Here is a 22,056-nt window from a genome sequence, read left to right on the forward strand (position 1 = left end):
ATAACTTGTTATATTTCCTTATTTTTCGAACATCTCAACCAATGGGCAAATATAAAATAGACTTTTATGGCATGATCATGAAAAATCACATTTTTCCTATTAAGATACATTTTAAAAATCCATTTAACATGTAGAAAGAAAGAAAAACAAATATTTATACAAATGTAAATCATTATGATATACAAATTTGTACCTATTGATATATGTCTATATATACATAGGCACAATTTTTTGTTTATTTATTGCTAACAAATTCCACTCTAATCATCAAATAATAATAAATTAAATATCCATGCTGAAGAAACAATTTTTAAAATAATCTTTGAATAAAACAAAAGAATCCAATAAATATATGCTAACTCCATCAATTGCTATTTTGTCCCTCACCCTTTTAAAAAAAATGATTTACGTTATACTTTTCTTTTTTGCATATTTAATAATTATGGATGAAGCACAAAACATAAAAAAAAATATTAATTATTAATTGTAATGGGAACCACGTTAAAATATGTAACACAAACTTTCTTAGTTAGATGCACGTTAACAAGGAATCAATAAGGTCTACCCTTCCCGTTGTTAATAAACACCACAATTTAATGGTATTTTAATTTAGGAATAATAGCTCTTTTGTCTCTCTAATTATTGATGGGATGCATTATGGTTTTAGTTAATCATAATACATGTTAGGTAATGTTATTTAAATTTATATATATTCTTATGCATATAAAAAATACTATTTGATCGTATATAGGAACAAAAGGTGAATATTACAATTTATTAAAGGTTATATACATGCTTAACTACCCTATACTAGGATTAAAATAGGGTTTGTTTGTAATTACAACAAAAACAATAATAACAAATTTTATAAGTGAGATATGAGGAGGTTAAAATATATGCAGATTTTATTTCTATCTCGCGAAGATAAACTATTTTTGAAAGGCCCTGACTTAAGTAACACAATTTATCTACAAGGCGTTATTTAATAAGATGCATTAAAAAAAATACGTGTACAAATAGCTTTGTGTGAAGTATTAATACTTACTTATTTTCAACCTATGTATAACTAACTAAGGCAATGATGGTATTAACAATGTAAATAGTTTTAACGCATGCATTAACATGATTAAAAACATAGTTGTCCTTTCAAAACTTTTTTTACATCCTTTCCATTATATATTTAGTAGATTTTACACAAATCTCATAGTGTTAAAGAGCTAATTACATTTTATCTATATTCTTTCCCAAATTACAAAAAATTCTTAAATTTGGTGGAATCCGAATACATCCCAAAACATCCGAATACATCACGTCTCAGTTTCGAATATCCCTCAACGTCCTGATACATCATGTCTTGATTTCGGATATATCACTCAACGTTTCGATACATCGCGTAAAGTGATGTATTCGTCTGATACATCGTGAAGAGTAACATTCAGATACATCACGTACATCTCGATACATCGTAAAGTGATGTATCCGACCGATACATCACGTAAAGTGATGTATTCCAACGATACATATGTAAAGTAAGGATTTTTGCAATTTTTTCAAATGGAAGAGAATTTTTATAAAATAGAGTAAAATAAATTGTATATTTAGGTAATTTTTCTTTATATGTACATAGGTATTTTTGTAAACAATTATTTTATTTTAAAAATCATGCAATACATGATATTTTTAATACATCAAATCAGACACTGCATAAGAAATAATTTCATCATAACTAATACACTTTATTCCACAATATTCTTATATACCTTATCAAACAATTCCAATTGTGGAACTAGCTCAATTTGATTGGAGAGCAAGTTAGTCGAGATAAATCATCCTAGAATTAGTTATCACACAATTATTATCTCATCCTTAATGGGAGAAAAATAACACTATAATTTCGAAAAGTATTATCCCAATCAAACATAAAATAAAGAATTATCTCTTATTCCGCGTACCAATCGAGTCCCAAAAATATAGTATGATTTTCATAATTAGTAGTTTTTGCCAAATAAGCAAACAAAATCATCAATATTATTATTTTCATTGAAGTTGTTCAGATTTATAAGGATTGTCATTGTCGGTTGTCCAAATTAGATTAGTCAATCAACATTCTTTCAGTCTTCTTCATTTCTCTCTCAAAAAAACACAAAAAAAATGCAGAAATGGCCGAAGAAGAAAACTCAGTATCCTCTTATAGCACTCGTTTTCTTCATCTTCATTGTTTTCTCTATTCTCTATAATGAAATTTACATTCATGAAATTCAGTCAAAACACTCCACTCACCATACTGATGATGATGATTCATCTACTTTAGCCAAGGAAGAAGAAGACAACCCTTTGTTCCAATCTGTGAAAAACCTTACCCTACCAAGATTTCCTCCTGGTTAGTTTTCTAGATTCGACATTTTTCTTCGTTTTATGAGCAAGTTTTTAAGGGATTGTTTGTGGGGTTTTTTCAATTTTTGAATATGGTGTTTTTTTCTGCATTTTCTTGAAATTGAAGTTCAGAAACAAGGACCCTTTTGATTAATTTCATTTTTTTTTGCGAATTTGAATATGGTGTCCCCCCCCCTGCATTTTCATGAAATTGGAGTTCAGTAATAAGGACCCTTTTGATTAATTTCAATTTTTCTGCGAAATAATGCTTTGATGTATGCTTATTTTTGAGCTCAACTGAAGGGATTTGTGTTTTCTGGTGTTGTTAGTGCCGTTGGATAAATCTAGTGCTTGTCACTCTACTGTGAAGTATAGTGGAAAGAGAGCTGAATGGGATAGCTTTAAACCGGAGTCCGGTGGCCGGAGAGAAATGCCGGAAACATGTGATTATTTTTCTGGTGAATGGGTGTTTGATAATAGTTCACATCCATTGTATAAAGAGTCTGATTGTCCTTATATGTCCGATCAATTGGCGTGCCACAAGCATGGTAGGCAAGATCTGGAGTATCAGTACTGGAGATGGCAACCTCATAACTGCAATTTGAAGAGGTAAATTTTGATTCTTTCTGCTTTTTGTGTAATATTCTAGCTCATTTGTTATTGTACCTATTTATGCCTGACCATGTTTAGTATGTATCTAATATTAGCATTCAGATGAAAGAGCATTAATGTGGTTCATTGACACATCGTCATATTGATTTAGTAAATATAGGTATTTTAACGATATGGGTAAATATGCACCATTTGTTAGACGGCAAGTATATATGCACCTTTTCCCTTCTAAGTATAATAGGCTAATAGATGAAAGAATATGTGAGTAATTTCATACTACTAACCAAATGATAAAATCTCAGATTAGTTAATCTCACCCTATAATGTTTGATTTCTTGTATCATGTTGTAGAAGTTGTTATGTGTTAATGCTGATATGCAGGTGGAATGTGACTGAAATGTGGGAGAAATTAAGAGGGAAGAGACTAATGTTTGTGGGAGACTCACTGAATAGAGGACAGTGGATATCGATGGTGTGTCTAATGCAATCTGTTATTCCAGCTGATAAGAAGTTCATGACACCACAGGCCCACCTTTCAATATTTAGAGCAGAGGTGAAGTGAACTTATATTCAGTATATGAAATGTATCATTCGACTAAGTGATCTCTAACTATATATGATGTCAAGTTTAAATGTACTTCTTATCTGTTGATGGTGATGATTACGTCAAGATAATTTAACATCCGTTACTAAATTCAAGTGTTTATCTGTTGATGACAGGAATACAATGCCAGCATAGAGTTTCTTTGGGCTCCACTTCTTGTCGAATCAAATTCTGATGATCCAGTTGATCACAGACTCTCTGAGCGAATACTGCGTCCTGATTCACTTCTTAGGCATTCATCAGAATGGATGCATGCTGATATATTGGTCTTCAATTCATATCTTTGGTGGAGACAAGGCCCTGTTAAGTTATTGTAAGTATGAACTCTAATTAGGTAATTAGGTCTTGACTTCAGCGGATTGCCAAGAATTAATATTTGACATCTCAGCCAAGCTGATAAATGAAAATTTAGAAGTTGAAAGGTGGAAAGGAGGAGTGCTTGATTTCTTTTTTACCATTTTATCTCAGCTGGATTTGCCTATTTTATATTTCTTCAAATTGCAAACTTTCAGCTTACCAGGAACTGTTAAAACTATTTATATTTCTAACTTAGAATAAATGGAATTTCACAAAGAAGAAAGATTGCATTCTTATCAGTTCCATTACCTTTTTAGATGGAGTTCTGAAGAAAATGGAGTTTGCGAGGAAATAAATGGATTGGGAGGCATGGAGTTAGCTATGGATGCCTGGGCAAATTGGGTGGATTCCAATGTTAATCCCACGAAGAAGGTGTATTTTGTCACAATGTCCCCTACGCATTTCACGTAAGTGAGGAGCTCTTCTTTCACTGCTAAAGCTTGCTTTGAGTACTTAATTACAAAGTTGTTAGTTATTTGTCAAACGTGACATGAGTTTTTGTTGGTTACTAGTGTGCTTAAGTGACTCGGCTGTAACAATTCTGAGGCATAGTGCATGAATTTGACTTGATTCTAAACTTTTAATTATTATTTTTTTGATTATTAATATGAACAATTAGGAGATTGTAAGTAGCATCTTTTGTGTATGTTGATTTTTTCATCTAATGTTAAGTAGTTGATGTAAAAGTTTTAGTTAGATTGTCAATCCAGATCAAATTGGTGAGATGAACAGATCAAAAGTCTGCACAGAGCATAAAGCTCTCAATTTCATTTGCGTATGTACATTTGTTGATATGAGTTCCCAAATATCAATGCAAAAATGCGCTATGACTTTTGAGTCCATTCTGTAGGCAATAGACTGCTGAAGAAACATAATCACTTGTCTTGTGCATGAATGCATTTCTGATTACAAGAGTGAATCAGTGAGGAACAAGGGCAAGTGACCATTCTAATTATCCATTTCTAATACACGTTGGGGTCAAAAGGGCAGTTAAGAACTTTCATGTTCTGCAAATGGGACTAACGGAAATGAGGATGCTGAGGTGGATGTGTGGGCTACTAGGAGAGACAAAATTAGGAGTGAAGATATTCGGGATCAGGTGGGGGTGGCTTTCTGTGGTAGACAAGATGAGGGAAGTGAGATTGAGATGGTTCAAACATGTGAAGAAGAGAGATGCAGATGCCCTAGTGAGGAGGTGTGACAGGCTGGCTGTGGTGAGCCTCAGGAGAGGAAGAGGTAGACCGGAAAAACATTGGGGAGAGAAGATTTGTCTGGACATGGTGCATCCCCAGCCTACTGAGGAAATGCCCTTAGATAGAAAGTAGTAAAGGTCGTGGATTAGGGTGTTGAGTTAGTAGTTGAGCGTCATCTCATTGTCCAGCGTGATAGGTTTCTCCTTGCAAACTAGTAGCATAAGCACCATCCTCGTACTTTTTAGTCCCTCGATTTCTGATACTACATGTTGTTGGCTATCATTTTATTTTGTTATGGTTACTGTTGCTTTTCTATGTATGCTTTAGAATGCTTTCCCTATTATTTGCTAAATCTTTATTACTTTTGTTTCCTCCTTTTAAATCTTCTTTGATATGCGTTACTTGAGCCGAGGGTCTTTCAGAAACAACCTCTCTACCTCCTTGAGGTGTGGCTAGGTCTGCGTACACTCTACCCTCCCCCTCCTATGGGGATTTCAGTGGGTCTGTTGTTGGGGTCAGAAGGCCATAGTATTTGATTTTATGTTTTAATACAGCCAGTTGCTGAAATCCAACATGAAAGATTCTTCTTGGCGTGTTTCCTACCGTAAGGAATCATATCTTTTCCTATTTTCTTCTTTCAACATTCAGGAAAGGAGAATGGGAACCAGGAAGTGAAGGAAACTGCTACAACGAGAAGCTTCCCTTGAATGGAACATACTGGGGCGTAGATTCCGACTTGCCCACAATGCAGATGGTGGAGAGAACACTTGCTAGGTTGGGGTCAAAGGTTAACGTTCTCAACATTACTCAGCTCTCAGATTACAGGAAAGACGGCCACCCTTCTATCTATCGTAAGTTTTGGGANCCAGGAGAGACAAAATTAGAAATGAAGATCTTCGGGACTAGGTGTGGGTGTCTTTGTGTGGTAGACAAGATGAGGGAAGTGAATTGAGATGGTTCATACATGTGAAGAAGAGAGATGTAGATGCCCTAGTGAGGAGGTGAGAGAGGTTGGCTGTGGTGAGCTTTAGGAGAGGGAGAGGTAGACCGAAAAAATAATGGGGAGAGATGATTTGTCTGGACATGGTGCATCTCCACAACCTACTAAGGACATGCCCTTAGATAGAAAGTGAAAAAGGTCACCGATTAGGGTGTTAAGTTAGTTGTTGAGCGTCGTCTCATTGTCCAGTGTGACAGGTTTCTCCTTGCATACTAGTAGTATTAGCACCATCCTCGTACTTTTTAGTCCCTCGATTTCTGCTACTACATGTTGTTGGCTATCATTTTATTTTGTTGTGGTTACTGTTGCTTTTCTATGTATGCTTTAGAATGCTTTCCCTATTATTTGCTATATCTTTATTACTTTTGTTTCCTCCTTTTAAATCTGCTTTGATATGTGTTACTTGAGCCGAGGGTCTTTCGGAAACAACCTCTCTACCTCCTTGAGGTGTGGCTAGGTCTGCGTACACTCTACCCTCCCCCGCCCCCTCCTGTGGGGATTTCAGTGGGTCTGTTGTTGGGGTCAAAAGGCCATAGTAATTAATTTTATGTTTTAATACAACCAGTTGCTGAAATCCAACATGAAAGATTCTTTTCTTTGTTAAGATTCTTCTTGTGAGTTTCCAACCGTAAAGGATCATATATTTTCTTGTTTCTTCTTTCAACATTCAGGAAAGGAGAATGGGAACCAGGGAGTGAGGGAAACTGCTACAACGAGAAGCTTCCCTTGAATGGAACATACTGGGGCGTAGATTCCGACTTGCCCACAATGCAGATGGTGGAGAGAACACTTGCTAGGTTGGGGTCAAAGGTTAACGTTCTCAACATTACTCAGCTCTCAGATTACAGGAAAGACGGCCACCCTTCTATCTATCGTAAGTTTTGGGAGGCGCTGACTCCTGAGAGATTAGCAGACCCTGCAAGTTACTCGGATTGCATCCATTGGTGCTTGCCTGGCGTGCCTGATGTATGGAATGAACTGCTATTTCAGTTTTTGTGAAAAAACAGGTACACTTTGTAAGTAATCATGCCACTATCGATCCTTGGAGAAGAAAAAGGAAAGTTCACTCCCTTGAACGTATAATGTACATCTCAAAAGAGCATAGAGTGTTTCGTCTGTTAGGTATTGAAGCAAAATCTTGAACCTCAAGGTTTATTACGAAATGCTTCTTTCATTTGAGGTTGCTTTGATAGTTTGGTGATTCTCGATACAAGTGTTGGTGGGAGGTAGTATATGTACCCGCTGAGGTTTGCTCAAATGAGTGTATACCACGAACCGTGTACATACATTCATTCATATATGTGAGTTTTGGAGGGAGTAAGATTCATGTGCAAGTTTTTATTTGGTGGTATGGAACAAATGGAAATTGAATGGCTTCTCACTTACTTTTATTCTCAATGATGATAGAACAAATGTATAAAATTTTGTAATTTCCATATCTTCCTAGTACTTGTATTTGTTTTTATTTGTCAAATGTTCTGATGAACCCGCCTCTGTTTGCATGCCTCCATTACGTTATATAAACGATCAAACAAACACAACTTTACCCTAGTCTTCTAATTATCTGGTAATTAGTTATCAGTATAAGCTAATATCTTGCGAAAACATGCAAGTTTTTTTTTTCTTTTTCCAAAAATCGTTATCTGTTTATAATTTTTTATTTTATTTATAATAATCATATTATAATGGTACACTCTTTGTAAAATTACGTCATTATAACAAACTTACTCTAATATCCTTGTGCTTAAATATTTTATAATAACCAAAAAGACAATGTTATATTTTGTTGGAAATATAGCTTTAATAAGTTTCGCAAGTGTAAAGGATTGAACACGTTAAAATTACAGTGTAAACATTGGAAGATGCGATTATTTTTTTTGGTCATTGTTTCCACCAAATTTCATCTTACATTCTTTTAGCCAATGTAAATAAGAATATCTTTTGTGATTTTAAATGATTTATCTTTTAAAAAGCAAAAGAACAACAATATATTAGTCTAATAGCACCCAAATGTGTGATTTAGTAATCAGAGATCTCAAATTTAAATTTTAGCATAGCTTATAAATTTTAACTTTGATGGATAGAGTGAGGCGACATGTATCCCGCATAATTAGTTGAAATGTGCGCAAACTAATCCAGACAGTCAGACACCATGGTTATCAAATATATATATGATTTTACAAATGAGATCTAAGAAAGATTAGAAGTATGCAAACCTTATTTCTATCTCTATAAAGTAAAGAGACTTATTTTAAAAGATGCTTACCTTTAAAAAGTACTGAATAATTTTTATTTCTAAACAATTTTAGTAAAATTTAAAGTGTCAAATATCATTATAGCTGTGTACCAATCCATTACGGTAACAAACCAAATAAGGTTCAAAACAAACTATAATGTTAATACTCCCTCCTTTCTAAAACAAATTAATCATTTTTCCCCATAAAATTTCCAAAATATTAAGATAATATTTATTTTTAAAACGAGGCTTATTTCGAAACTACTAAGAAGTAAAAAATTGGTAAATGGGCTCGTATGAGCCACAAAATTTGGCGCCCTCGAGTGTCAGTACAGTGTACTTACTAAGGTAGTGTACTACTAACAAATTTGTAAATACTTTTCGAAATTTACGCAAATCTATCATTAATCATAAATTTTTCATATATTTTTTAAATATTTTGAATTGTTAATTATTGTGATTTATAATACTTTTTACTTAGTTTACAAATATATAGATTTCATTTCATTTTTTTTAAAGATTTCGATCAAACTTAAATTATTTGACTCTCGTAAAACAAAATGTGTTACATAAATTGAGACAAATGAAATATTATCGAAAGATATTTTATATGGTACGGATTATTTTTACTTATGCACTTGAATTTTACGGGAAGAGGAGTGTGTATCAAAGAACTTGTATTTCAGCCGTTAATTCAGTTGATAACAAAAATAAAAATCAAAAACTCATAATTCACCTTTCTTCTCCACGAATCTAGAAAAACCAGATTCTATTCACCTCCATATTTATATATATATATATTTTTATCTATACAATTGAGCAACCATGGCGTCTAGTCTTTACCACCAATGTATTAATCCCTTATTTACTCAATCTCTTCACCGGAAAAATCAGAATTACAGTTATTTCTGCTACTCTACTAATCAACTAAGAAATAATTATACTAATTGCTCAGCTCGACTCCGAACTACACTCCTCAAATCATCTAGTGACAAAAATCCTAAAACCTTATCACAAAATTCGATTCCTAACTCAAATTCCGATTCCGGCGAAAGTCGGGTCAAGAATTCGGATCCTGACCCGGGACCCGAACCGGATATTCCATCTTCGTCATTGTGGGATTCAGTCACTTCCCTGCTGTATTATCTTCAACACACTTGTTTTTGTTATTTATTTATTTTTGTGTTTTCTCCTGATTTGTGGGTTGGGTTATTTGCAGGGAAGTGCTGAAATTTGATGGATCTGGATGGGATATTGTGTCGATTGCGTTGCCCGCTGCGTTAGCTCTTGCTTCTGATCCCATTACTTCACTTGTTGATACTGCATTTGTTGGACATTTAGGTATGATTAGTATCTCCTCGTTGTTATGGTTTAATGTAATATAACTCTCTCTGTCCAACAATTGTTGTCCACTATACTATTTTAGAATGTCCAACAATATTTGTTCACTTTGTGAAATCAATGGATAATTTTATACTTAGTTCTTAATCTACCCTTATAATTAATTATAGTCATTTCTCTATTACATATTTTGAGACATTATATTAATAATATTTAAAAGATGATATAATATAATTACCCTTCTATATATAGTTTCTTAAGAAGTGTGCAAAGTCAATAGTATACAGGTATTGTTGGACAGAGGGAGTAGTTAATAGGATTAAGATAGAAGATAAAGATATGTTTTACCTATTATTTACAACTTAGTACTCATTCGTCCCAAAATACTTGTCACATTTCGCTTCCCGAGATTCAGACTATAAGTTGCAATTCATTTGATATTAATAGGTCACATTTCACTTCCCGAGATTCAAACTATAAGTTGCAATTCATCTGATATTAATAGGTGACAAAATACATTGAAGTGTCAAACAGACACCTAAGCTATCTCCTTTTCTTGAGTCTCACACCTTTACTATTGGGAGTGTGAGCGTTTGAGAAACACACCTCAAGTTATATGTGATGGTATGTGTATTAAACTCTTTTTTAAAAGATAAAATAAAATTGTCACGCGGAAAGCAATTCCACCGAAGCAAAAGGTTAAAGGTTAAAATGAAGAACAAATCAAATTAGCCTGTGAAAGAATAAAAAAATGGAGAAGGGAGGAAGAGGAGGAGCTAAGTACTCACACATTTGGTCCAGTCAGCATTGAGGTGTGTTTCTCAAACTTAAGTGATAGTTTAGGTGTGTTTCTCACACTTCCAACAGTTTAGGTTTCAAACTCAAAAAAATGAATAGTTTAGGTGTGATTTTGACACTTAATTCTTAAAATGTTGGTTAAATTTCATGTAGTTTGATTTTCAAGAGGCACAATATGAAAAGTATTTTGGAACGGAAGGGGGCAAGTGTTAAGATACTACTCTTCTAAGATGGCTGAAATAAAGTAGGAGAGAATTAAAAATATTTTGAAATGATAGAGTGCAACATACTGGTTCATGTTTGTGTTACTTATCTATGCATGTGTTTTGTAGGATCTGTTGAATTGGCAGCAGTAGGTATTTCGGTATCAGTTTTCAACCTCATCTCGAAATTGTTCAATGTTCCTTTGCTCAACGTCACAACTTCATTCGTTGCTGAAGAGCAGGCATTAATTGCTAAAGGTGACAATGATTTTTTGTCGAAGCATCTCGTGTTAATTTGTCAAACATTGTTTGTCGCTGATATGAGTTATATTTTTGTTCTTAAACTAGATAGCTCACCTGATTCACAAAGCAAGCTACTACTTCCTTCAGTATCAACTTCTTTACTACTTGCCCTCGGTCTTGGCATTGTGGAAGCTGTTGGACTTTTTGTTGGCTCCGGTTTCCTGATGAATACCATGGGTATATCTGTTGTATGTCTTAATTTGGAAATCAATTTTATCTTCTAGCATGAGGCCTAACTTCTTGGATTTATGCTTCCCCTTATGTTGTGTATTGCTGTTTGCTAAAGATATTCAGTGTAAGTCTATTTGGGCTTGTTGATGTGTCACAGGATTCACCGATGCGTGAACCAGCTGAGCAATTCCTTACGATGAGGGCATTTGGAGCTCCACCAGTCGTTATTGCACTTGCTGCTCAAGGAACATTTCGTGGATTTAAGGACACAAAAACTCCTTTATATGCTGTTGGCAAGTATCAATGATGCCCAATTACTTCTCTGATCTACATAAAGCAAATCCAAGTGAAATCTATAGTCTATACTGACATGTTGTGCCTGATAATCCGGTTTCATAAATATTATTTATAGATTTTTGGCTGATAACTGCTTCTAGCTGTAAAGTTTTTGTTTAGATATTAATTTCACAAATTCATTAGTAAAGTTGAGATAAAAATGTTTTGTTTACGTGTAGCCCTTTTAGTTGAGCCCTATGCTTTTCATATTAAGCCTCAATATACAATAAGTTTTCCTACATAAGTATAGTTACAAACATATAGGTAGAAGGCACTACTTTAGACGTTTGACTTCATTTAAATTCATATGTCTTGGCGAAGTAGGGATAAGACCAGCTTTTATTGAAGACTTCTTTAGCTCACTCAACGACGGAGAAACTACTCTGGGACAGTGTTATCAAAAGCAGAAAGAGAAAAAAACTCTAAGGTCTGTTGAGGCTTTAAGTGCAAATAAAACATGGCTCAAAGGGAGAAAAATTACAAACATATGAACAAAGAAATTGAAAAAAATCACGATAAAGTGAAATATCAATTGTTTTAGTGTAACCTCTTCAGAAGAGGCTCATTGGCAAGGAAAAGTATGCCTTAGAACCGCTCAACACGTTTTGAGCCTTGCTTCAGGGCTTAAGCGCGTCTTTGACAATATTGCTCTAGGGGATGCTACTACCTTATGAGATGTACCTAGAGTATGGCTTTATATCAACGAAGTATTGTCGTTGCTCGATGGCAACCCCACCCCCCTCAGTATGGTCTGATAAATAGGACTTTTTTTTAGTTATGTCTCAAATGTTTGAGTAAAATATTGGTACTTCTACTTCCATATCTGACAAAGGAGTTCTGGATTGTCAGGAGGTGGTAACTTGCTAAATGCATTATTGTCTCCAATTTTGATATTCACCTTTGGTTTTGGCGTTAGTGGTGCTGCAATTGCTGGTGTGATTTCTGAGTATGTTGTTGGCGGTAAACCAAACCGTAGCTACTCTGTACATGATATAACTTGCTGTCCATTTTCTTTATCTTATTTTTTTGTTTGATCAACATTTTTACCAGATACTTGACTGCTTCTATCCTTCTGTGGAAATTAAACGGGAAAGTTCTTCTTATTGCTCCAGACGTTAACATGGGAAGATTTCCTCAGTATCTTAAATCTGGTACTTTCTTGGTAACTCTTGAAACACACCTGAATCAGGATACATTTGGTGGTTAACAAAGAGAATTTTGGTAAAAAGACTCCCCTTTTGTGTGAATAATCTGTTTGATACAACATTCAAATGTGTCCTACTGAATCTCCTATTGCAGCAGCTAGTGAAACTTGAGTATATCTGCATATAAAGATATTTATCCACAGTTGAAGTGACTATCGATAAAAAATAATTTTTCAAGATTTGATATGAATTTCATTTACATTTGAAGACAGAGTAAGGGAGGAATGGCTATTATACAGCAAATTTAAGTTAGAAAAAACAATTTTGCATGAGATATAAAGCAATGCCAATTATTTTGCATGATATATCTCTAAAATGATGTACAAACTTTTGGTTAAGTTCAAGTCCATTTTAATTTTGCATTTGTTGAGCATATTCTTTTTAGGCATGGAAAATTAGTATTTGGATACAGCACCTTATGTTGCAAAAGGAAACCTAACACACAAAGGCTTCCATGTACCAAACACGTAAATTAGCATTTGATCTTTGAGTGACTGCAGAAATTTTTGCATGTCCGAAGCCCGTCGAATGATAATTAAGAGTGTCTCTTGTGGACTTAATCAGAATATTTCGAAATTCTCTTATCTTTTCCAAAATAAAAAGATCAAATCTTTCTTAGGTTAAGCTTGTTCTTGTCTTTTCTAGGTGCACTTCTAATAGGGAGGACTTTGGCACTTCTAATTACCACTACGCTGTCAACGGCTCTGGCAGCACGAGAGGGCCCCGTGCCTATGGCGGGTCATCAGATATGTGTTGAAGTTTGGTTAGCAGTATCTTTGCTAACTGATGCCTTGGCACTTGCCGGGCAGGTGAGTATACTTTAACTAAACATATTTGTTTTCTCTGCTGTCATTTCTGGCATTACTGAATAATTTTTAGAAAGTTTGCTCAGCAGCTCTATTTTACGTCTCAATAAAATTCATTTTTATTAGTGATTAGGACCTCAATGTGGCTCCCTGTAACAAATGGAAGTATCATATAACTCTTGAATTTCTTCTTTTAATTTTTAATCTTTTTGGTTACCAATGAAGTCACAGGATTTTCTTTAACAGAGGTTCACAACGAGATTATAGTTAGTGTCCTATTCGGATAATTTCCATTGAATTATTGTTTTCAATCATTAGTTATGATATATGAGTTTAATCTTTCGTTTTCTTGAATATTGCATTCTTATTCTGTTGATCTTTAGGCTCTCCTTGCCGGTGGAGTTTCTCAAGGTAATTATAGCCAAGCACGCGAAGTGGTTTATAAAGTTCTACAGGTAACTTGCATTCTTACTCCTGCAGTAGTCTTTATCGACTTTCAACTTTGATTACTGACTTAGCTTTTAAGAGAAAACAGTAATAACAGAAACACTGACCTGCTACATCTTTTATTCATTATGTGAAAATCTTGTCAGATTGGTGCATTGACAGGAGTTGCCTTGGGTTTTAGCTTGTTCGTTGGTTTTGGAGCACTCTCCGCCTTATTCAGCACGGACTCTGAAGTTGTGGAAATTGCCAAATCTGGTACTCTGGTATGAAAGTCTTATCAAGATTCCCTCAGCGTTCTTCCCTTAGGAATTTGAACCCCAAACAGTGCATGTTCCCCTAAGTTTACGTTAAGACTACAATTCCTACTTTGCACCAGCTAGGTAATTTCGATATCATGAAATAGTTTTGGTCATTTATAGATGTAATTACGCGGCTGTCATTTCTAACCTTGTATAGAACTGTCAGGTTTTGTTATCCGGATTAACCTGATATTTGAATGATAAACTACTTAATTCTTTTCTTATTACTATGATCTATTGGACAGTTTGTTGCTGGATCTCAGCCAGTAAATGCCATTGCCTTCGTTCTTGATGGGCTCTATTATGGTGTTTCAGACTTCGAATTTGCTGCATATTCTATGGTAAGCATTACGGCACATCACTGTTTTTTTCTTCAGAGAATCATGATGTGCGATACCAGAAATAAAGACTTCAAACTTCTGTATTAATTGAATCTCTCTTAGTGGAAAATTAAAGGGAAAAAAAGTTAGGAGAGTCTATATGGTTCAATGAGGTGATCAGAATGTCAAACAAAAAGAAATCATTACATGATATTTGCATTTCTGGTTAGGTTATTGCTTTGTCAGTAACAAAACCATGTAAGAAGACGTTTGGAATGAAAAGTCTAAAGAAGAGCAAAAAAAGGATCAAGCAGTAAGTTGTCCTGGAAGCTGATTAATTACACATAGTAATGAATTGTTGTCCCACTATTTGAAGCATAACCACACTGTGCTACAGCTGCTAGGGGTATGTGCAGCAATGAATGAAGTAAAGCCGAGAACATACATATCAATTTGAGTTAGCCGGGTTTTAGCCAATCAATGAGATGCTTCTTGAACATTCTTGAATCGGTGTAGCTAATTGAATTCAATGCAAGCACCAATATAGGAAAAAAATAACGATAGTGGCATTGGAGTGTGTCCTACATTATGACAAACATTTAAAATATCATCAGACTATAACCCCTCCTTCTGATTCAGCTTCGTGTCTTTGACAAACAGTTTGTGATTGGGATAATCTCCTCAATCTTCTTACTTGTGGCTGCACCATTGTTCGGTCTTCCTGGTGTCTGGGCAGGACTGTTTCTCTTCGTTGCCTTGCGTGTTGTAGCTGGACTTTGGAGGTAAATCTCTCATGTCTATCTCTTTCGCCAACCATTGAGAGTGGCAATTTTACTAATTGAACCAAGTTGCATTTACTGTTACTTTTCATTATAGACTTTTTGATAAGTACTTGTGAATACTAGGCTACAAACAAGAGATGGACCATGGAAATTTCTTCGGACGGATATGGAACAGGATAGTGTCTGACTTTCAATGAGCAAGTAATTGATTCTCTATAACGATCGGGGCATACTCTATTAGGCTTATGCCAAGGATGGCGCGAATTGCTGATGATCATACATAATCCAGGCATTTGCAGATCTTGGCAAAATTGAACTCCTGATATCCGGACAGATAATTCTACAGTACAGGCTTGTCAATTTCATCAATCTCTTTGGTCAGTCTCTACTGAGGGGTTGAAGATTTATCTTCGAGATTGCTATTGTGGAGGTTTGAAGAATCCATGATCAAGCTACATCATCTCAATGACCACTAACTTGGGAATCTTTTTCGCCTTTTTTCTCCGATTTGTGAAATAATTAAAACGAGAGAGAGAGAGCTCAACCAAGTGATCCTTGTAAAGTTGAACAGTTTATAACTTGACACATACAATTGTATGCTAATGTAAAAGTTTCATTCTTCATGTACTCTCTATTTCTGGATAAGTCCATTGTCCTTCTTGCTCTGCAGTCTCATTTTTCAAGATTTCGTATCCCCTTGTAAAGGCTCGTGATAATGTTCTTGTGGAACTAGGCTCGTGTGAGAATGTTGAATTGTGTGACTAGTTGGTATTTCTTTTTGTGGTGTTAAAAGCTGAAGCAGGGGAGCAAATCCAACTAGAAAAACTCACATTGGACTTAGGGATAATCAAACTCAAACGGATGATTTCCACCACGTCAAGGTGACACTCTACTACTAAGTTATTTTAGAGAGAGCGTATTTTGAATTGTATGATTATTCCATCGAAAACATTAAGTTGTTAGAAAACACATTTTTATTTACTTAATTACGTATTCAAACAGAGAGAAACTTTGGTAAGCTACAATATCTGCTACATCATGCATGCAATAGGAGGAACAGAGATTTCAATTGCAGTTCTAGTCCAAAATTACCATCTCATCTTTTTTTCCCTCGTGGATAGAGTTATTCAGTACCTGTAATGGTAAAAGGTAGGAGGTACACTACGAAATAGTCAAGGTGCATGCAAGTTGGCCTTAGACATCACGATTAAAAAAAGAGAGGCCAAATATGTCCTTAAACTACATGAAATTATTTGACACATGATAAATGAACATATTAAAACCAAAAGTATCCAACTCTCTCTACATTAAAGTTCACATTATGTGTAGGGAACTTTAAATTGTCGCCTTTAAGGTATAGTACATAATTTTCTAAAACAAAAAGTTGGTGGGGCTTCAAATTACAACGTGTCTTCTTTTGAAATATTCAAATTACACATGGACATATGGAAATTTCAAACCGGCAAATAATGTGCTTTATGATTGATAAGGAGAGATGAGAATACAATATAATGCAAGATATAGTTGATTTGGCAAGATTTTAGGAGGCCAAAAACGTTTTTTATTAATTGAATACAATGCAAGATATAGTTGGTTGATCGTTTGGGCCCAGATATAGTTGGTTTGGGTAAGCTTTTAGGAGCCCGAAAACGTTTTTTTTAATACAATGTAAGATATAGTTGGTTTGGTCCCAGCAGTGAAGCCAAAATTTTTATTAAAGGTGACAAAATATTAAGTAAAAAAGTATATGCTGCTATTAGGGATAGACTATAGAGAACACACAACCTCAAGCAGTTCTCACAATCCCTTAACTACTACATTAAGCGGTGTTTGGATGACTTACTTTTAGTGACTTTTGACTTTTAGGCTTTTTTTTTTTTTTTTTGAAAATGTTTGGATAACTCAAAAATGCTTTTAAGCACATTTTTAAGATTGAAAAAGTACAAAAAAGAAAAAGAAGAAGTCAAAAGTTGGGTTTTCCCAACCTATAATTTTTAAATTTTAATTTATAAGTCACTTGAAAATACTCAATCCAAACACCCCCTAAACCTTCAGCTTTTATTAAGAGGTGTCAACACTTGTATATATATTCATTAAATCAAATTTTGACACATATATACAATGTAATTTTCCGATGAAGGGGTGTTGCTTGACACCCCTTGCCCTAGGGTAGCTCCGCCCCTGGGTTTGGTAAAACTTTTAGGAGGCCAAAAACGTTTTTTTCTTTTCAATGTGTTTTTTTTTATAAAAAAAACGAGGTGTTTAACCAAGCTCTTGGGAGAAAGTAAGTATTTTCAAGAAGTAGCCGACACTATTTTTCAGAAGCTTAAAAGAGCAGTTTTTTTCCCAAAAGCAATAAATGTTGGGTAATGTCAATACCCTACATATATGGTAAGGCCGACGAGGGGCTGGTTGATCTGGATCGGAGTCATGATTGATCATGATGCTTGTTTGGTGGACTTAGTTAAGAAATAAAATTTTATATTACTATTATTTATAGATTTGGCATGATGGTAGCATTTGATCCTAATTTGTGGTATCAAAGCCAAGGTCGTGGATTCGATTTCCCAAGAGCACCATTATGCATGATGTAGGTGTTGGAAGAAGAATTGTTAGGTAATGCCAACAATCTGCCTAAGACAAAGCCCACAAAGGGCTGGGTGACCCGAATCAGAGTCATGGTCGAACATGCCAAATCTACAAATCTATTATTTTTAAAATATGAACACCCCCACCCCCACAAACCCCTCCAATAAAAGGGGTAAAACAAATGCCTTATTTTATGCGGTTGTGATTCTCGTATTTAATCTTCTTGAGTTACTCCCTTGTCCAACAATAGTTGTTCACTATAGTAAAAATAGTTGTCCAACAATATTGTTCAATTTAGAAAATCAAAAGATAATTTACCTTTTGTGTCTATTTTACCCTTGCTATTAAATATATTTATCATCTAACACATTTTTCAAAGTATTAAATTTAATAAAGTCAAAGAATAATATAATAATATTACCCGTATTATTTATTATTTCTTAAGAAATGTGTCAAGTCAATAATGAACAACTATTGTTGGACAGAGGGAATATATAATATGCGAATTTAAACTAATTAAATTAGTGAATATCGAAAATCACATATTATACTAAAACCCTATAATATATTTTATCTTTTCAATTTATTTTTAAAACTCTAATCTTATGATTAAGGGCTAGGTCACTGGATATGATCTCTATCTTCTCCAATGTATTATCCTTTCCCTTTTACTCCATCTCCCCACCCACTACAATAAAAAGGACCTTTAGCATCATTTATTTAACGATAATAGCTTAATTGTCTGTGTATTTTTAGTGGTAATTAACAATTTTTGTAAATGTCTCTAAAACTTATACCAATTGGATTTAATGACAACTAATGAATGCTGGTAAAAATTTTAGCACTCTTTATTAATGTGCTTGTTTATTGCCGCTAAAAATTATTTTTGTTACAGCGACCCCACTCCAAAAATAATAATAATAATAAAATAGAAAAAGAAACTCTAACCTTGTTATAATGCTGTATACAATTAATGAAAATTCATTATAAATTAGTAAATTACCATGTTTGTATATTGGCAGGCGAAATATACAAACGAAGTTTTGAAAAATTCCTAAATGTATAAATACATAATTTGTATATATTTACCCTGTTTGTATATTTGAAAGCAAAATATACAAACCGTAGCCTCCATTTGTATATACTTACTCTGTTTGTATATTTGCAAGCGAAATATACAAATTGCAGCTTTCATAACAAACATAACTATAACTATGAAACATAATTATCAAAATTATAGTTATAAAATCTTATTATGTTTATTATCTTTGTTATTTCTAAAATTTTCTCAAACCTTTGTTATATAATATTGCACCTATAAAGGGGCCCAATTTTGAAAGTATAGATTTGATGTGTCTTATAAATCATTCCAAGTGACATGTTTTGTGTGCTACTTGCAACACGTGTTGGCTACAATAATTTCTAATTCTATTTTATTTTATACGGCTACACATATATTTATTCATTTATTGTAGAATAATGGACAGCCAATTGTCTCATTCATTATATTAGCCAGACAAGTATGTTAGTTGAACATTCAAGAAAAAAAAAAAAGATACAAAGAAGACAGGCAAAAGTCCAGCACGTAAAAACGTGACAATATATTTCATATGAATATAATGGAAACACAAATAGACTTTTATGGGAAACAAAAGTTGGACCATAATAAGTGGCACAACATTATTGAGTTTGTCACTTCAATCCTCCATTTTCACATTAGGAAGTTTTCAAATTAGCTTAACAGAAATCTCGATTTTAAGTTTTGAATATAAAAAAAGTTACGCTAAAGAAATATTTCCTTCTTAAATAAGTTTTATGTGAAGTACATTCAGATTGACCAGACCCTTACATGTACACCTACTGAATTTCGAGTCAGAAAACACAGAACAAAGGAAATACACATAAATCTCATTAAAGATGTGTTTGTATTTTTAAATGGTATTGAATGCTTCTGATCAATAGACTGCGTTGGAGTACATGCACAAAAGCTTGTAAGGGTCCTGCTGGTCTCTGGTGCTTAGTCTTAAAAATATGGCACATTAATCAAGAAAATAATAATAATAAAATCTTCTTAAATTATTTATTCCACTCTATTTTTTAACTAATAAGATGAACATTATTACTTTTTTTTTCCCAGTTGAGATGCACAACAGTAATTTAAACAGCCATCTTCTTCTATTTACTTAAATGCTTTTTTAAATTTTTTTAAAAAAATTAGAGCAGCCATTCAAGAAGAACTAGTGCTATATTTCAGTATTGTCATCATTTACAAATCCACTATTGGTGGCTTCTCCTTATATCATATATTACTCACTCTGTTCACTTTTAATTATCATGTTGCGCTTTTCGAAAGTCAATTTGACTAATTTTTAAAGTTAAATTAGATTACACTAATTCGATAATTTAAACAAAAAATTTAAATATTTAAAAACTATACGAAAAGCCCTATAAATTGCAATTTTTTGCATATCAATATTATGAAAAATACCACATCGTAAATTTTTTTTATCAAAATTCTTATCATTTAACTCTAAAAAAAGAAATCATGACAATTAAAAGTGGACGGAGATAATATAATCATTCTTTTTTTGTCCTTGGGGGACAAATATATTAAATCGGGAACTTTTGATATGTTAAACAAGTATAAATAATATTGAGATAAAAAATTAATATCACTATTATTAATCTTGGTATAGCTTAAATGTCAAAGTTAGGATTACTTTATATCTGTCAGATCGTGAATAATAATATCAGAATTAATTATTCCTAAATAATATAATGAAGGTAACAAACATACTCTGAAGTTCCTAAAACCTTGTTTTTTTCCCAATTAAATAGAGGATATTTTTGCAAAGCATATTTTTTTTAAAAAAATTATGCAAAGTATATTATTAATAACAAATCAAATAATTAAGAAAAATAATATTAAAATAACTAATTCTAACCTTACTCAAGAAAAAATAATATTAAAATAATTAATTCTAGCATAACTTGCCTTAAAACTAAATGACCCTTAAGATCGTGCATATTGAATTACTTATTTTTTAAAATTATTTTCTATTTGGTTGGTGAGTGAAAGTTGTTTTTTTCAAAAAATACTTCTAATGTTTGATTGATGGATAATAATTTTTATCCTAGAAAACGTGCGGCCCAAACATTATGGTGAAGCTTTTGAGTTTTGACTAACTTTTTTTTTAAATCAAGGACTAAATAAATTAGATTCCCCAACAGAGTGGGAAGATTAATTCAAAGATAATGAGATTGTTTCAAAACTCTTTTTTATTTAATAAATAAATATATAAATAAATTGGTGTTTTAGCCTCGATTATGACGTAGAAAATCAAATTCTCATCAACAAGAATTCTACTAAGATATTTCTTTCAAAACTTATTACTTCATCTATTTCAAAGTAAGTGATATTTTAGTTTTTCATTTCATTTTAAAATAAATGATATTTTAGTATTTGAAGAAAAAAACTGATCTTATTCTTCCAAAATTATCCTTATTTATATAATCCATTAATTAGATTTTCTTTGATTAGGAGTAAGTAAAAATACCTTATTTTCTAGAAATACATAGATTCTTAAGAATATGTCCAAATTAAAACTAACATTTATTTTAGAACATGATAATCCACAAAAAAAAAAAAAAAAAGAGAAAAGAACAAGTAATCCAATTTTGAATTGGATCCAACACACCATCATGCTCCAAAGAATGTTGTATAGTGAATGAGGTTATTTTTTTTAAAATAAAAAATTTTAAGTTTGAGCTCTGAAAATGAAAAAATATTTAGTATGCAACGATCCCCCCCCCCCTTCCTTCTCCGAATGAGGTCTTATCTGGCACAAATTTAAGATAGTCGAATTTTAATACAAGTATCAACTACTAACGAACAATAAGTAGGAAAAAAATAAAAAAATTGAATCCACCACCGTTATGTTAACAACCATAAATCATGCCGTTGGATAAATTGCACACATTAATATGCACCGACGAAGTAAAGTCAAAACAAACCATACTATATTAATTGCTTGAAGTTTTCGATTGTATACCACCTTTTTTTAATCATGAAAATGACTTC

General features: G+C 33.2%; 2 protein-coding genes across 2 annotated transcripts; both read left to right on the plus strand.

Moving 5' to 3' along the window:
• Window positions 1-2,102: 2,102 nt before the first annotated feature.
• LOC125865688 (protein trichome birefringence-like 35) lies at window positions 2,103-7,577 on the plus strand. Its single transcript, XM_049545899.1, has 6 exons — window positions 2,103-2,380; window positions 2,703-2,982; window positions 3,367-3,538; window positions 3,706-3,902; window positions 4,204-4,353; window positions 6,811-7,577. Exons 1-6 carry the CDS (start codon window positions 2,152-2,154, stop codon window positions 7,136-7,138), a joined length of 1,356 nt encoding a protein of 451 aa, XP_049401856.1. The 5' UTR covers window positions 2,103-2,151; the 3' UTR covers window positions 7,139-7,577.
• Window positions 7,578-9,185: 1,608 nt separating this feature from the next.
• On the plus strand, window positions 9,186-16,009 carry LOC125865180 (protein DETOXIFICATION 44, chloroplastic). Its single transcript, XM_049545369.1, has 13 exons — window positions 9,186-9,514; window positions 9,595-9,716; window positions 10,847-10,975; window positions 11,066-11,208; window positions 11,349-11,484; window positions 12,377-12,473; window positions 12,578-12,678; window positions 13,378-13,541; window positions 13,922-13,993; window positions 14,132-14,248; window positions 14,530-14,625; window positions 15,265-15,386; window positions 15,510-16,009. The coding sequence occupies exons 1-13, from the start codon at window positions 9,201-9,203 to the stop codon at window positions 15,571-15,573; spliced, it is 1,677 nt and encodes a 558-aa protein (XP_049401326.1). The 5' UTR covers window positions 9,186-9,200; the 3' UTR covers window positions 15,574-16,009.
• Window positions 16,010-22,056: the final 6,047 nt, after the last annotated feature.

The sequence above is a fragment of the Solanum stenotomum genome, chromosome 5 (assembly GCF_019186545.1).
Source record: "Solanum stenotomum isolate F172 chromosome 5, ASM1918654v1, whole genome shotgun sequence".
Taxonomy (NCBI): Eukaryota; Viridiplantae; Streptophyta; class Magnoliopsida; order Solanales; family Solanaceae; genus Solanum; species Solanum stenotomum.